Raw genomic sequence first — 15,916 nt, 5'->3', positions numbered from 1 at the left:
TCGCGATGCTCCCACAAGTAACGATTTCATAGATTCGCCTTTGACAATGATGGAATTTTGAATTGCACTCCTCTCATGCAACAATAATGCTCCGGGTCCAGACAGAATTAAATTCAACTTGGTGAAGAATCTGCCTGACCTAGCAAAAAGACGCTTGTTGAATTTATTCAATAAGCTTCTTGAGCAGAACATTGTCCCGCACGACTGGAGACAAGTGAGAGTTATCGCTATTCCAAAACCGGGAAAACCAGCCTCCGACCATAACTCTTATCGACCGATTGCAATGCTATCCTGCATCAGGAAATTGTTGGAAAAAATTATCCTACGACGTCTCGACAATTGGGTTGAGGCGAACGGCTTTCTCTCAGATACCCAGTTTGGTTTTCGGAGAGGAAAGGGAACGAATGATTGCCTGGCGCTACTTTCGTCAGAAATCCAACTCGCTTACGCAAAAAAAGAACAAATGGCGTCTGTGTTCTTAGACATAAAAGGAGCATTCGACTCTGTTTCCATTGATGTTCTCTCAGACAAACTACATCAATGTGGTCTTTCACCAATGTTAAATAATTATTTATACAACTTATTGTCAGAAAAGCACATGCATTTTTCATATGGCGATTTGGCAACATTCAGAATAAGTTACATGGGCCTCCCACAAGGTTCTTGTTTAAGCCCCCTTCTCTACAATTTTTACGTGAATGACATTGATAATTGTATTGTCAGCCCATGCACTCTAAGGCAACTTGCAGATGATGGCGTGGTTTCTGTTACAGGACCAAAAGCTATAAATTTACAACAACCACTGCAAGATAGTTTGGATAATTTATCAAGTTGGGCTTTGAAGTTAGGCATCGATTTCTCTACGGAGAAAACAGAGTTGGTTGTTTTTTCAAGGAAGCGTGATCCAGCTCAGCTTCAGCTTCAGTTGGTTGGTAGAACGATAGCCCAAGTCATGACCTTTAAATATCTCGGAATTTGGTTCGATTCTAAAGGTACATGGGGAGGCCACATTAGGTATCTGATAAAGAAGTGCCAACAAAGGATAAATTTTCTCCGAACAATAACCGGATCTTGGTGGGGTGCTCATCCAAGTGACGTGATAAGATTGTATCAAACAACGATACTTTCAGTAATGGAATATGGGTGCTTCTGTTTCCGTTCAGCTGCAAACACTCACATTATTAAATTGGAACGAATACAGTATCGTTGTTTACGAATCGCCTTAGGTTCCATGCAATCGACACATACGATGAGTCTTGAAGTTCTAGCGGGAGTTCTTCCCTTAAAAGATCGATTCTGGGATCTCTCCTCTCGTTTACTTATACGATGTGAGGTTATGAATCCACTTGTAATTGAAAATTTCGAAAGACTTGTCGAGCTTCAATCCCAAACCAGATTCATGACAGTGTACTTCAATCACATGTCATAAGAAATAACGCCTTCTAGTTATGTTCTGACATGTGTTAATATACTAGATACTCCCGATTCCACTTTATTTTTCGACACGTCCATGCAAGAGGAAATTCGTGGAATCCCGGATCACCAGCGCTCTCTGGAGATCCCTAAAATATTCATAAGTAAATACCAACATATCGACTGCCATAAAATGTTCTACACTGATGGGTCACGAATCAATGAGGCCACTGGCTTCGGTATTTTCAACAATAACACCTCGATCTCTTTCAAGCTTGCAGAACCTGCCTCCGTTTATACAGCCGAACTAGCAGCAGTTCACTATAGTCTGGAAATCATTGATACTTTACTTCCGAGTCATTATTTCATCCTCACAGATAGCCTCAGCACAATTAAGGCACTACGCTCATTAAAGCTTGATAATCACGCTCCGTTCTTTTTGAAGAAGATACGAGAATACTTAAGTAAATTAACAAATAAATCTTATCAAATTACCTTAGTGTGGATTCCCGCTCATTGCTCCATACCGGGTAATGAGAGAGCGGATAATTTAGCCAAAATAGGGGCGCTAGACGGTGACATCTATGAAAGACCTATTGCATTCAATGAATTTTATAGCGCTTCTCGTCAGAGGACGCTTACTAGTTGGCAAACATCATGGGACAATGGAGATCTGGGACGGTGGTTGCACTCAATTATCCCTAAAGTATCAACGAAGGCATGGTTCAAAGGGTTGGATGTAAGTCGAAACTTCATTCGTGTGATGTCTAGGCTCATGTCCAACCATTATACGTTGAATGCGCATCTCCGCCGTATTGGGATCGCAGAAGATAATCAATGTGCTTGCGGAGAGGGTTACGAAGACATTGAACATGTTGTTTGGTCTTGCACTGAATATCGTGAAGCCAGATCCCAATTAATAGACTCCTTACGAGCCAGAAGAAAACCACCCTATGTACCTGTTCGTGATATCCTCGCTTTACGAGATATTACATACATGAGCCATATTTATCATTTCCTGAAAACAATAAATATTCAAATTTAATTATCCCCACAATGTTTCTAGTTTTTTCCCTTGCTACCCACAAACAATTTAGATTTCTTCGCAGTTAGTTAAGTTAGATAAAACGATATAAATAAAGAAAAAAAAAATAAACAAAGATTACAGAAAAACTATCAATAGGTTTACAATGAAATTCAAGAAAATAGAGTATAATTAAAAACATTCAAAATGATGATTATCCTCAGTGTTAGCATTAGAAAGTGAATTTTTTTTATAACGTGATAGTCTTAAGAACCTTTGTAACATGTTATGTAAAAAAACCCCGGCGTAAAAAAGCTTTTGCAAATGCCGTGTCAAATAAACGTTTTATGAAAAAAAAGATACACGGAACATACGTACAGGCAGTACTATATGAACGAACAAACCGGAAGACGACATCCCACGGCAGACTTCAAGCAACAGCAACTACAACGGCTTCTGGGAGGACAACCTAATAACATATTTAGGAGAACAGTACAAAAATTAAAATAATACCCGCATGTACCATTGATAATTGATCTCTTCAAGATAATTATCAACTCATTAACAAAGGGGAGATGAACAATCCCACAATTGTAGACGATTAAATCGCATAATTTATAAGAAACAACCCACAGTTCTGAACACTTACATTTCAAAGTTGATCCAAAAGAATTCACCGCTAGCAAACATTTGCATACTCAGCATTTATAGGTCTCGTGCACTGTAGGATGTAAACATAAATACGTATGTCACACTTGTCTTTGCAGTGTACATAGGAATGATGATTGTTTATAATCATGACCACAGATACTCAGGCACAGGTGTGCATGGGTAATAATGATAACTACTTTTGAATGATCGCAGTAGTCAGGTTTTGTTTGTTTATGACTGTATAGAATTTGGCTGTACCAATATTAATTAAAGTGAGCATTTAAATAGGCGTGGCATTGTCACGTATCTTAGCTAGGTGCGATTAGGTACATCCAGGCAATAGAGTAAACGATACTTACGGATAGCTTTAGTTAGAACAGAGGAACACTAAGTTCTAGCGGGAGCCGAAAGCTCACTAACGCCAAACCAATTAGAAGTTATTCATGTTCGGGTGATCTTCGAGAAGTAACAAAGGAAGGTCCGAGTCACCTTAGGATGGAGGAAAATAGGAATAAATTAACACAGAAGTTACATACGACTGAGAAAGATAGAAAGCTATGCGACACTAATCCAAATATGATGTCAATCGCATGCTGAACAGGGACAGATAGTTAATAATTGTAATTTGCTGAAGTAAGCAAAAAATTTACTATATGAACAGCAGGAAAATTTAGAATCAGGGCCTTTTGTGCTCTTGTGCTTATTCCTACGCGATAAGTCTTCATAGTCGGCCCATGTACTATGCGTATCTCTGGCCCCGGCATCTAGGAGCAGTAAGTGAGTTCTTCCCTCTGACATAGACGATGCAGGCTTAGTCCCATGTACTGTGCGTACCTCTGGCTACTAAGACCTTAGACCAATAAAAGTAAAGTTAGGCGCGAAAGAATCGCGCAGTAGGGTAGTTTAGGAAGTGAGATCGTGTAAGAAAAAGTAGGGAAAATATATAGTGTTCGTTCTCCACAATCCTATTGTAGTTTCTTTCTGCGGGTTTTTAAGCTGTTGCGTAAGCGTTACGGTGCAATTGCAACAATTTTAGGTTCAGTACAGTGGTGGCTCGCACCAAAGACGAAATGAATAAATAAATAGCAGCTTGAAGCAACATCTGATGTTGCTCCAAATGTATATGATATCCACTGTTGGTTAGTTTCATCGAGCCTCGTTTTCATACCTTACATAAATAGACTCATTGTTCTCCATTCAACCACAAATAGAACCAGAGATATAATCAAAAGAAAATCAAGGGTTTTGGCAATTTGTCAAAACGGGTGTACTCCCATGGACCCAGGGGTGATTCAACTGACATAAAGTTTTAGATTTCTATATACTGCCGTGATACGTGTTATGTGGATCACGGCAGTATATTGGCCCTATATGAATGATTTCTCCAAAATTGGTCGATTTCAAGTTTTTATCTTTTTTTGATCACTTCGCGCGGAATGACCCATATGTGGTCTACCTGCATAGTAGCATACATTTCATATGCAATCACGACGTAACAAAATATGAATAGATAGATACAAACCTCGTCTGCAGAGCACTCGAACAATTGTTCAGCAATCACTTCTCTGCTAAATCCGTTATCAATTTGTTCATCGTCATCGCTGCCTTCATCCGTTATTTTTTTTAATCTTTTAAAACGTTTCTGAAACAATAATTTTTGTTCTGTATTCTAGATAATTACCATTCGTCAAGTTAACTGTATATACTAGAAAATCTCACCCTTTCCACCTTCACGCCCAGATTTTCTTCGATTAGATCATAGTCTTCATCTTCCAGTCGATCATCTAGTTCGTCTTCGTCGTCGCTTTTCTTTCTCTTGGTGTGATCGCCTGAACCATCGGATTCATCACCAGCGCTGTCATCCTCTTCGATGGGGTTATCGTCGATAAGATCTTTCAGTTCCTCGCGCAGACGTTCCTCATCATCTAGAAACAATGTTATATTAAAAATGTTCTTAACGCAGGAAGAAAGATAAGGTGATCAGTAGAATTGAAAAGTGTTATGTGATGCTTATTGAAATCACGTCACTTACAGAAAAAATATATAAAGAATGTAATGTTCGATATCGAATATATACCCGAACCAGAGGCGACGAGTGGTTCCACCGTCAACCTGTTCAATACCACAAAATCCCTCAAAATCGACGATTCTAACATCAAACGAATAGTACCAACAAAAGATGTTCGGCGGACGGGTTTTTCTGATCGCAGGAGTTGAGCAAAACAAATTTGTTGTCAAAACCCATCGGTAATTTATCAAACAAACATCTTGTGGAATACCTAATTCAAGAGAGTCTCGCAGAAAAAAGCAAAAAAGATATATTACATCCGTATAGGCAACCACTTAGTTCGTATTGAAAAAGATTTCTCAACTTAAATTTCAACAACCATGTCTAAAGGGTGTCAGGCCATTTGGCATAAGCCCGTTTGGCATACAGTCGATTGGCATAAAAGTTATTTGGCATAAAGTCAACTGGCATAATGGCCATTTGGCATAACGTGCGTTTGGCATAATAGTCATTTGGCATAAACACGGGTAGAAAGCGAAGTGGCGTAGCCACATTAGGCGGCGGCAAGTCTCTTTTTAATTTATTTATAGTGTCGGAAGCGCAAAAACTTTGCAAGCAAACCTGTAATCCACTAGTTTGCCCGGATTACTTAAACATAGGGGCTATAACTAACTGAGCGGCAGCGAAGTCGGACAGCACGGACGGAAAGCGATGTGTCGTAGCCACATTAGGCGGCGGCAAGTATTTTATTAATTTATTTATAGTGTCGGAAGCGGGAGTACTTTGCAAGCAAACCTGTAATCCACTCGTTTGCCCGGAATACTCCAACATAGAGGCTATAGCTAGTTTAAGTCCGACTGAGCGGCAGCGAAGTCGGACAGCACGGACGGAAAGCGATGTGGCGTAGCCACATTAGGCGGCGGCAAGTATTTTATTAATATATTTATAGTGTCGGAAGTGGAAGTACTTTGCAAGCAAACCCGACACCTTGTATACGCTATTCTATTTTTTTTGTATTTTTTGTTATTTATACATTATTGTTCAAAATAAATAATAGCAACTTGATTTTGTGAAAAATATTCCGTCTAAAGTATTCGTTTCAGTGCAGTGATTATGCCAAATAACCATTATGCCAAATGGCCTTTATGCCAAATGACCTTATGCCAAACGACCTTATGTCAAATGATTTTATGCCAAATGGGGTATAATCGTCTAAAGGCACTATTGAATACTCAAAAGTCATATTATGATTCGAATTAACCTCCAATGTAGAATCTTATTTTTTACACCGAGAATTATTCCTTCTTCTGTATAAGATAGGTTGAAACATTTACTAACCTGTTTGAAATCATCTATTAATTCTACCAAACAGGAGAGCAATTTAAATGTTTCATATGCGATTCCAAAAAAATCATTTTCCTCGCAAAATGTCGTAAGAAAGAGACTTTTAACATTATTGCAATAGAACGCGAAACGATTCGAATGAAATCCATTATGTCCATTTTACATTTTCAGTAGACATGTTTTCAATGTGTAAATGCAAAGAACAAACAATTTCTACGAAGCAGAAAGATGGTTCATTACTTTCGTTGAGCCAACCAAATCCATACGTGCTTATAACTAATATGTCCCAAGGGCAGAAACATCTGGCTAGACTACCCAAGAAGCGTTCGACCGACAGCTGTGAACGTATGGCACAGCTGCGAAGCGTGTTGGAAAATTAAAAAGCGCTCTCGTTCCGCACACAGAGCTCTAATGAGCAAATGGACATCGCTACAATGTACGCTGGTTCAATATTTGATTTGAACCGGTGCAAAAGAGAATAAAAAAACCGATTTAATCCACCTAGCAGTGAGATGAGACATTTCTTACACATTTCACTATTAGATTAGTTTGCAGAACTCACGAGAAGTAGGCACCCAACTAGAGGTGGGATGAAAACAGTCTTGCACGAATAAAATCTCGAATAAACTGAATAAATTATAGAAATCAACAAAACGACCGAAATAAAAAAGTAAAGCAAAAAATAAAACAATAGGTTTTTAAATTCATAAAATGAGTAGAAAAATTAATGGAAATCAAAATTATAATATACACGAAACAAATTAGATTAGGTTATTACATAAAAATTTGAACCGGTGCAAAAGAGAATAAAAAAAACCGATTTAATCCACCTAGCAGTGAGATGAGACATTTCTTACACATTTCACTATTAGATTAGTTTGCAGAACTCACGAGAAGTTAGCACCCAACTAGAGGTGGGATGAAAACAGTTTCTAGTCTTGCACGAATAAAATCTCGAATAAACTGAATAAATTATAGAAATCAACAAAACGACCGAAATAAAAAAGTAAAGCAAAAAATAAAACAATAGGTTTTTAAATTCATAAAATGAGTAGAAAAATTAATGGAAATCAAAATTATAATATACACGAAACAAATTAGATTAGGTTATTACATAAAAATTAAGATTATATTTAGAAATAGTTATAAGATTAATAGAATAAATTGACTCATACTAACAAATTGAATGAAATAAAACGAATGATTGAACATGAAATGCATAAAATTAAAGATATGAATAAAATGAATCAAATGAATAAAATGAATAAAATGAATCAAATGAATAAAATGAATAAAATGAATAAAATGAATAAAATGAATCAAATGAATCAAATGAATCAAATGAATCAAATGAATCAAATGAATCAAATGAATCAAATGAATCAAATGAATCAAATGAATCAAATGAATCAAATGAATCAAATGAATCAAATGAATCAAATGAATCAAATGAATCAAGTCAATCAAATGAATCAAATCAATCAAATCAATCAAATCAATCAAATCAATCAAATCAATCAAATCAATCAAATCAATCAAATCAATCAAATCAATCAAATCAATCAAATCAATCAAATCAATCAAATCAATCAAATCAATCAAATCAATCAAATCAATCAAATCAATCAAATCAATCAAATCAATCAAATCAATCAAATCAATCAAATCAATCAAATCAATCAAATCAATCAAATCAATCAAATCAATCAAATCAACCAAATCAATCAAATCAATCAAATCAATCAAATCAATCAAATCAATCAAATCAATCAAATCAATCAAATCAATCAAATCAATCAAATCAATCAAATCAATCAAATCAATCAAATCAATCAAATCAATCAAATCAATCAAATCAATCAAATCAATCAAATCAATCAAATCAATCAAATCAATCAAATCAATCAAATCAATCAAATCAATCAAATCAATCAAATCCATCAAATCAATCAAATCAATCAAATCAATCAAATCAATCAAATGAATCAAATAAATCAAATGAATCAAATGATTCAAATTAATCAAATGAATCAAATGAATCATATGAATCAAATGAATCATATGAATCAAATGAATCACATGAATCACATGAATCAAATTAATTAAATGAATCAAATGAATTAAATGAATCGAATTGATTTAATTCATCCAGTGAATACAATGAATCAAATTAATGAAATGGATCAAATGAATAAAAAGAATGGATGAACAAAATAAATAAAGAAAAAATACATGAAATGCATAAATAAAACAAACGAATCAAATAAACAAAATGAGCTGAAGTGATAAAATGAATAAAAAGAAGAAAATGAGCAGAATTAAATGCATTGATTAAAATGAAAAATTGAACAATGGTAAAAGGTTATAAATTAATATAAAGAAATAAATAGAATCAAATAAATTATTTCTCGACAAACATATGATTACGGCTTAAAAGCCAACTGTCAATATTCTCTTTAAATGAAAATTCTGGACGAACCGTTGATGATGCAGTCTCTTTCCATTCATCCTTATAGCTTTCATATTGTTTCGTTCGGAATTCTCGTGCAGGAAATATGGATAAATAAGCCCTATACAGACCAATACTGTGAAAAGGAAATTGTTCAAACTACTCAGTATATCCAGATATGGACGACGATAAGTTAGAAGACACATTGTAGTTGCATCCCCCATCGAGAGTGGGTACTTTGGGAGACTTCTTTTCCTGGATCTAATATGTGGATCTTTGATCCGTTATTTTTCATGAAAGTTGGTACCAATACTACGAATGTGCAGCTGATACAACTCTTGGTTCATTCGCCTGCGCAACGTTCCGTCTTCCATCTGCAAGCCACCAAAGTAGGCACGATTTTCCGCTAAGATCCGTCTCTGAATTTCTCTGCTGTTATCATTGTCGTTGGTTACCAGTGAGCCCAAATACATGAATTCGTCGACCATTTCAGTCTTATATTTCATTCAAAATTCAATAGAGATACGAATAGTTTAAATATCGCACGTGGAATGTCTCTTTTGAAAATTTCCATCGTCAAACTTTTATATTACCCAGTTAAGCCAAATATCTTTCTGATATAGCCATGAATTTCCTTAATTATAGTGTAGATACAGGCTTTGAATACAATTGAATTAAAGTTGAGTTGATGTAGCAGCACACAAAAAATAGTTTTGTTTTCTCAAACCTTCGCAATTACAATTAATAAATATTTCAGATTGGCAGAAGATCTTATCACACAACTTAGAAATAAATACAGAAATAGCTAGATAGATGCGATAGAAGAGAGACAGAGAGAAAGAGAGAGATGGGGGGGGGGGGCGTGTGAGGAATGGCAAATGATGGTTAATGCAGTGACATTATTTTTATAGGTATATTATTATGATATATTGATTCTTACATTCTTATCATAAATAGTGTAAGTAGTAATTTTTGCGCCATAACCAGTATAACCGAAATCTTGCAAAAGAGCTAAATTTTCGCTAGATTTTTGGGCTTCAAACATACAGTTGCTTTCGGTGACGCCACAAGTATAATCATATTAGAAATGTTTTATCTCACTACTAGGTGAATTACTTGTTGATCTGTATATTGATATACCACCCAACATTTACCTCATAATTGAACGCAATGCCTAATCCAAGGAATAAATACTAGAACTCACTGTGTCTTTATCAACACATTATTTTGTCTTTGAAGTGAACTTATATATTGATTTTTGAGAAATAGTTCATTTATTATAAAGGGAATTCACAAAATATTCTCAACATCGAATTTCTTGAATCACGTAGATGTGTTTTCATACCCCGATATTCCAAATCGGTTTAGTTTTGTCCCTAAAACACCAGTAAAGCAATACTCTGTATGAAACAATATCATTTTTAGATAGTGGAAATTGGTAAGCGAGGACTAAAAATACAAAATATTTAATATCTCCGCCGCTCGTGCACGGATTTAGACAATCTATAGCTTGTTAGAAAGGTATTTTTACAAGCTTTCTATTTATGTGCACAAATATTGTATTGTTCGAAAGTTATTTGCAAAAAACCTGCTGTGTTTTGACAAAATCGTTCATATCTCAGAAAGTAAACAACATATCGAAAATCAAAAATAATAGTGTCAAATGGCAACGTTAGGCCTTTCATTTGAAACTAATTTCATTAAGATCGGTTTAGCCATTGCTGAGATAATTACATGACATTTTGTACATACATACATACACACACACACATACAGACATTGTCTCAATTTGTCGAGCTGAGTCGATTGGTATATGAGACTCGGCCCTCCGGGCCTCGGAAAAAGTTTTCAAAATTTGAGCGAATCCTATACATTTCTTTTGTAAGAAATGTAAAAACCGTCGCCCATGGCTCTCAGGCTGCTGTTACAGCCATCACCCATGCTGCTGCTGCTGCTCCATCCAAAGCGTGCGCTGAGAGTACGAGATGCGTGCATGTTTGAGGATGAACTGGTGAAACCATTTTTGAAATTTTACTGGAGACCGCTTGGTTTATCGTTCAAATCTGAATAACTTCAGTGTTTTATTTTTCCCTTAATTGAAAATATTTTGCAGGGTTCTACAGTTAATTTAAACTTGGAATGGGTTTGTCTGATTTGGCTTACCTGAACGTACCGACGCCTCGTGACCCAAACTATGCATAATAACTATTAGTGTACAAAACCGATTTGAATTGGTTATTGTTATTTGTTATTTATCAGTGTGCAATCGGGCTGTCTCAACAACCTATTTCTGCAACTTATGTGCATTAACGGTACACCTACCGTCCCTCCGTTGCACTTGACAGTGTGTGCAGTGCTTTATGGTCACACCTACGACCGCATACCCGGCTTCCCATGAGCGTTTTGGCGACACAGAGGCTGTCCTTCCATGTTGTTAAAGGATACATTGGTCCTATACAAATCCATGCATACAGGCATACATACGGGCTTACATTCATACAAACTATTTGGCGCAAGTTTAGAGCGTGTTACGTTACGTCGTGTCGTCTAGTCTGTCATCCTACGGAAAATCATCTTACCATCGCCTTGGGGTCAACGTCATATTGGCAAATTTCGCATTGAATCCGCTTCTGTCTCTTCCTAATCTCTTTTTTGTCTCCTAGGTACGAAGCGAATCAATCGACTATTAATTGAAACGGTAAACATACTAGCAGTATTAGTCCTTACTCGCGAATAATTTTCCTACAACGGCGCTGTTTCTTCTCTATCTTATAACATACCTCGATTATCCCTGTTCTAGTCAATATACATATTCATTACATTATGGACCAGGCAAACCCTTAATTTTTCTATTATTATTATCCTGAGTAGCTATACCAGTGAAGGTATCTTAGGATTTCGCAAAAAAAAAATCTCTGCCAATAAAGGCGTAAGAAATATTTATCCACTATTCCTCAAAAAGTTTGCTCGAACCGAATGTCTGCCTGGTTCGACTCGAATAGACCACACCGACCCTAAAGGGTTGCTTATCATTCCTGAGAGCCGGTGTGCTTGGTCGAGTTTAATAATCATAAGAACAAGTCCTTAATAATTAACTATCTCTTAGGTGCCAGTCCTGCACTCCTTTCCCGAACTAGCCTCATACTCACGATCAAAAGAGTCGACAACTAGTAGGATCCACATGTCCCCCATCCAAGCGAATTGATCAACTTGCAAGTAGGCACATATCTACCAACCAGCCAAGAAGACTTCCGAATCAATGAGAATGGACCATGCTAGTCGAAGGCCACAGGCCCAGCGCCATCTCGTACAGTGTCATTGTCATTTCTCAGCCCCCACCCTGGCAGACGTTCATCCGCCCATCTAGACTCTGTCAAGATGAGAACCTACAAAGCCTAACTGTTCGTATGTGCTAGTACGTATAGATTTTGGTTTGCTGAAACGAAGCCAGAAAAGCAAAATAATTGTGATTAGTATCGTAGTTATAATAAATAAGTAAACGATTTCTCATCTGTTGTTTGTTTCCTTGTTCGTAGTCCTCCTTCCTGTTCCTGATCTGTTTGGGCTATTGGCTTTCCGTTTCCTTGGCCGTCACGTTCTCTTGCACCAAGTTCCATATATTGTAACAAGAGAAACAAATAAAAAGACAAAAAAATAAAATAAATGGACGTCTGCTATCTGTGCCTAAATTGATGTTGCTTCTCAGTATGGAACGACCCAGGGGGAACTTGGCCTTGATCCCAATGCGTGTCGCCGATGTTACGTGATATTCGTTATGGAATATTCTTTGTTTGGGGGCCATTCATAAACAATGTTGTTCGTTTTTTTTATCCCTGATCCGTTTATTTAGTTTTTATCTCGTTACGTGACGCATTTCTCCTATTGTCAATATCCGATATTATTTATGAATGGTCCCCTGGTGATATATTTAGAGCAGACAATCCAATGAAAAATAGGATTGACAGGATTTTAGTGCGCTCTTGGCGCCTTGTGTCACATCTTCATGTTTGTTATACATACTAAGAATACCAAAGCATGTGATGTGATGACCGGAAGATTAGAGAAGCAACTCCTCCCCTTCCCACCAAACCGATTTATATTAAAAAAAAACTTTTAGATAACCTAACAATGTGATAAGACATTTCTTATATCTTAAAGAACTCCCTCTTCGGATATTATATCAATTAAATTAGCATTTGACAACATCATTGTTAGAACTTTCAAAAGTCAAATCAAATCAAAGGAAAAATATTCGATAAAATAGGCGAGCTGTACACTTATTAATAATGCTCTATGAATAGAAAATTTAAGTCCTTCATTCTAGAGTAGGGTAAAACTAAATTTCCCTTTAGAGACTGCCCAAAAAATGAAGAAAATATCGCGTATATTCGAAGTACTTATCATTAATAGCGTTTTTTGTGTTATGAATTTAAGCTTCATTCGTGAAGAAATTGTTGAAATTATTATTTATTAGTGTGCTGTCCCAGCAACCTATTTCTGCAACCTATATGCATTAACTGTACACCTTCCGTCTCACCGTTGCACTTGGGGCTTCTCATGAGCGTTTTTGCGGCTCAGAGGCGGTCCTTCCATGTTGCTCAGAGATACATTGCTCCTATACACATCCATGCATACAGGCATACATACCATAACTCCGCTAGCGAATGACGGATCCCAATAGTAGCATGTCTGTAATAACATACGTACATGGAACTATTGAGATCCAGAGCTACAGGTCCAAAGCCCTGGTAAAGGAGGATGGTTGTGATGATCCGGGCCGAGATCACCACGTAAAGCAAGGTAGGGCATAACCCCAATTCCAAGGCGTGAAGCGACCCGTGCCGAGGGATGAGTGATCGAGGGGGTGAAAAAGATGCTCGATCGTTAACGGAGCCTGTGGGGTACCTGGGCAACCCCCACAGTAAGCGTCCCTTACCACGCTAATGCGGAGCTCTGGCGTGGCGGACATATATTTCTCGCGCTACTCGTGGGACTATACATGGAGGCAAATAAAAATAAAAATAAACAGACGGAGGTGCCAAACCCCTTCGCAAGAGGTGGTTTGGCGAGGTCTCCCCCCCGTGGGGAGAGTAGTGGAGCGATGAGTGCTGCACCCGAAAGCACCAGTGACCCCCCAGCAGTGGTAGGCAATACCCCTACCAATGCATCGGAGGGGCCAATAGCTGCGATGCGCAAAGTAGCGAAGCAACTCGATGCTATAATCGACTTCGCTAGCGCAAAGCAGAACATAGCCAAGGAGTTGAAGTTGAGCCTTCTGGAGCTCCGGAAAGCTGTTCGTGTCGCAAGACAGGAACAGCAGGCATATGTTGAGAGGGTGGAATGTCGGGAGAGGCCCGACAGAGAAACCCAGACAGTGGCCTCCAATAGGGAGGAAAGAGAGAAGGTCAATAGAGGTTCACAGACAGTGGCCTTTACCTTCTACGGAGCAGCCACGTCGATCGGAGCGACGACCGAGTTCCCCTCGAAGGGAAAAGGAAAGGGCAATCGCAAGACGGCATCGAATGCGAAGCGCCCTAGGAAGTCGCCAGGAGAGGGTGCCAAAACCGACACCACTCGGCGTGCAACCGTCAAGGTCAAACGCCGCCTGGGTGAGGTAAGCGAGGGCGAGAGTGACCTCGCTGTGGAGAGCGATGGTACCAGCAACCCGACACGACCGGGGCAGGGGGGCTCAAACCCCTGGACGCTGGTTACCAAGAAAAAGCCGGCACCGAAACCGGAGGTACCGCGGCCTGCGAGGAAGGCCAAGGACAGAGGCGAAGCCTTGTGGTTAAAAACCGACAAGGACAAATACGCCGATGTCCTTAAATCGATGAAGGCGGCCGAAAGTCTCTCGGCCCTTGGGCAGGATGTGCGTAGCGTAAGACGCACCAATACGGGAGAGATGCTCCTGGTGCTGAAGCGAGGCGCACAATCAAGTGCAGTATATAAGGCCTTGGCCCAAGAGGTCCTTGGTGAGGGCGCCCAAATCAGGTCGCTAGGTGCGGAAACAACTCTCCAGTGCAAGCACTTGGACGAGTTCGCGACCGCAGAAAACGTCGTCGCAGCCGTCAAGGAGCAATGCGGCGTCACATCCGAGCGGGCCTCTGTGCGATTGAGGGACGGACCCTCTGGCACCCAGGTAGCCTACCTCAGGCTACTGAATGCGGATGCCAAAAAGGTAACCGAGAGAGGGAAGCTGAAGATCGGCTGGTCGGTATGCCCTATTAGTATACCCCAGCCGCCTTCAGTGGACAGGTGCTATCGGTGCCTAGAATCCGGCCATAAAGCTTACGAATGCAAAGGCCTAGACAGGAGCAAGCTATGTCGTCGATGCGGCGAGGAGGGGCATAAAGAGCGGGGGTGCACTAAGGCATATAAGTGCCTTATCTGCACCGCTAAGAAGCAAGCCCATAAACATGCTATGGGCGGACCTTCGTGTCCCTTCGGCGAGTTAAATAAGAAGAAGCCGTGAGAGTCACACAGCTAAATCTTAACCATTGTGCAGCAGCCCAGCAGCTGCTGTGGCAGTCGGTCTCGGAGTCGAGGACAGATGTCGCCCTCTTATCAGACCCGTACAGCATCCCTGCCGGCAACGGCAATTGGGTGTCGGACGGGTCTGGAATGGTGGCAATCTGTACAACGGGAAGGTTCCCGGTTCAAGAGGTAATACACCCCTCCGCCGAGGGTGTGGCGATTGCCAAGATCAATGGTGTGTTCTATTGCAGCTGCTACGCCCCACCAAGGTGGCCAATAGAACAGTTCTACCAGATGATCGACAGGCTCTCGTCGGACCTCGTGGGCCGGAAACCGGTAGTAATAGCGGGAGACTTCAACGCTTGGGCAGTGGAGTGGGGCAGCCGCTGTACAAATAGCAGGGGTCAAGCGCTAATGGAAGCGTTTGCGAAACTCGATACTGTGCTAGCTAATGATGGCTCCGCTAGTACATTCCGTAGAAACGGAGTGGAGGCGTGGATTGATTTGACCTTTTCCAGCCCGAGTCTGGCTCCAGGCATGGAATGGAGGGTAG

General features: G+C 39.3%; 1 protein-coding gene across 3 annotated transcripts in view; it reads right to left on the bottom strand.

Moving 5' to 3' along the window:
- Nucleotides 1-15,916, bottom strand: part of LOC131690772 (transcription elongation factor SPT6) — a 752,894-nt gene that overhangs the window by 574,179 nt on the left and 162,799 nt on the right. For all 3 annotated transcript variants that reach the window (XM_058977965.1, XM_058977166.1, XM_058978767.1), the window contains exons 3-4: nucleotides 4,808-5,013; nucleotides 4,611-4,730 (exon numbers count right to left, since the gene is read on the bottom strand). In XM_058977965.1, coding sequence (XP_058833948.1) covers nucleotides 4,611-4,730; nucleotides 4,808-5,013 — 326 coding nt within the window. The remainder of the gene's footprint in view (nucleotides 1-4,610; nucleotides 4,731-4,807; nucleotides 5,014-15,916) is intronic.

The sequence above is a fragment of the Topomyia yanbarensis genome, chromosome 1, assembly GCF_030247195.1.
Source record: "Topomyia yanbarensis strain Yona2022 chromosome 1, ASM3024719v1, whole genome shotgun sequence".
NCBI lineage: Eukaryota > Metazoa > Arthropoda > Insecta > Diptera > Culicidae > Topomyia > Topomyia yanbarensis.
Note: the sequence above shows the minus strand (reverse complement) of the source record. Positions and strands in the feature narration are given on the sequence as shown.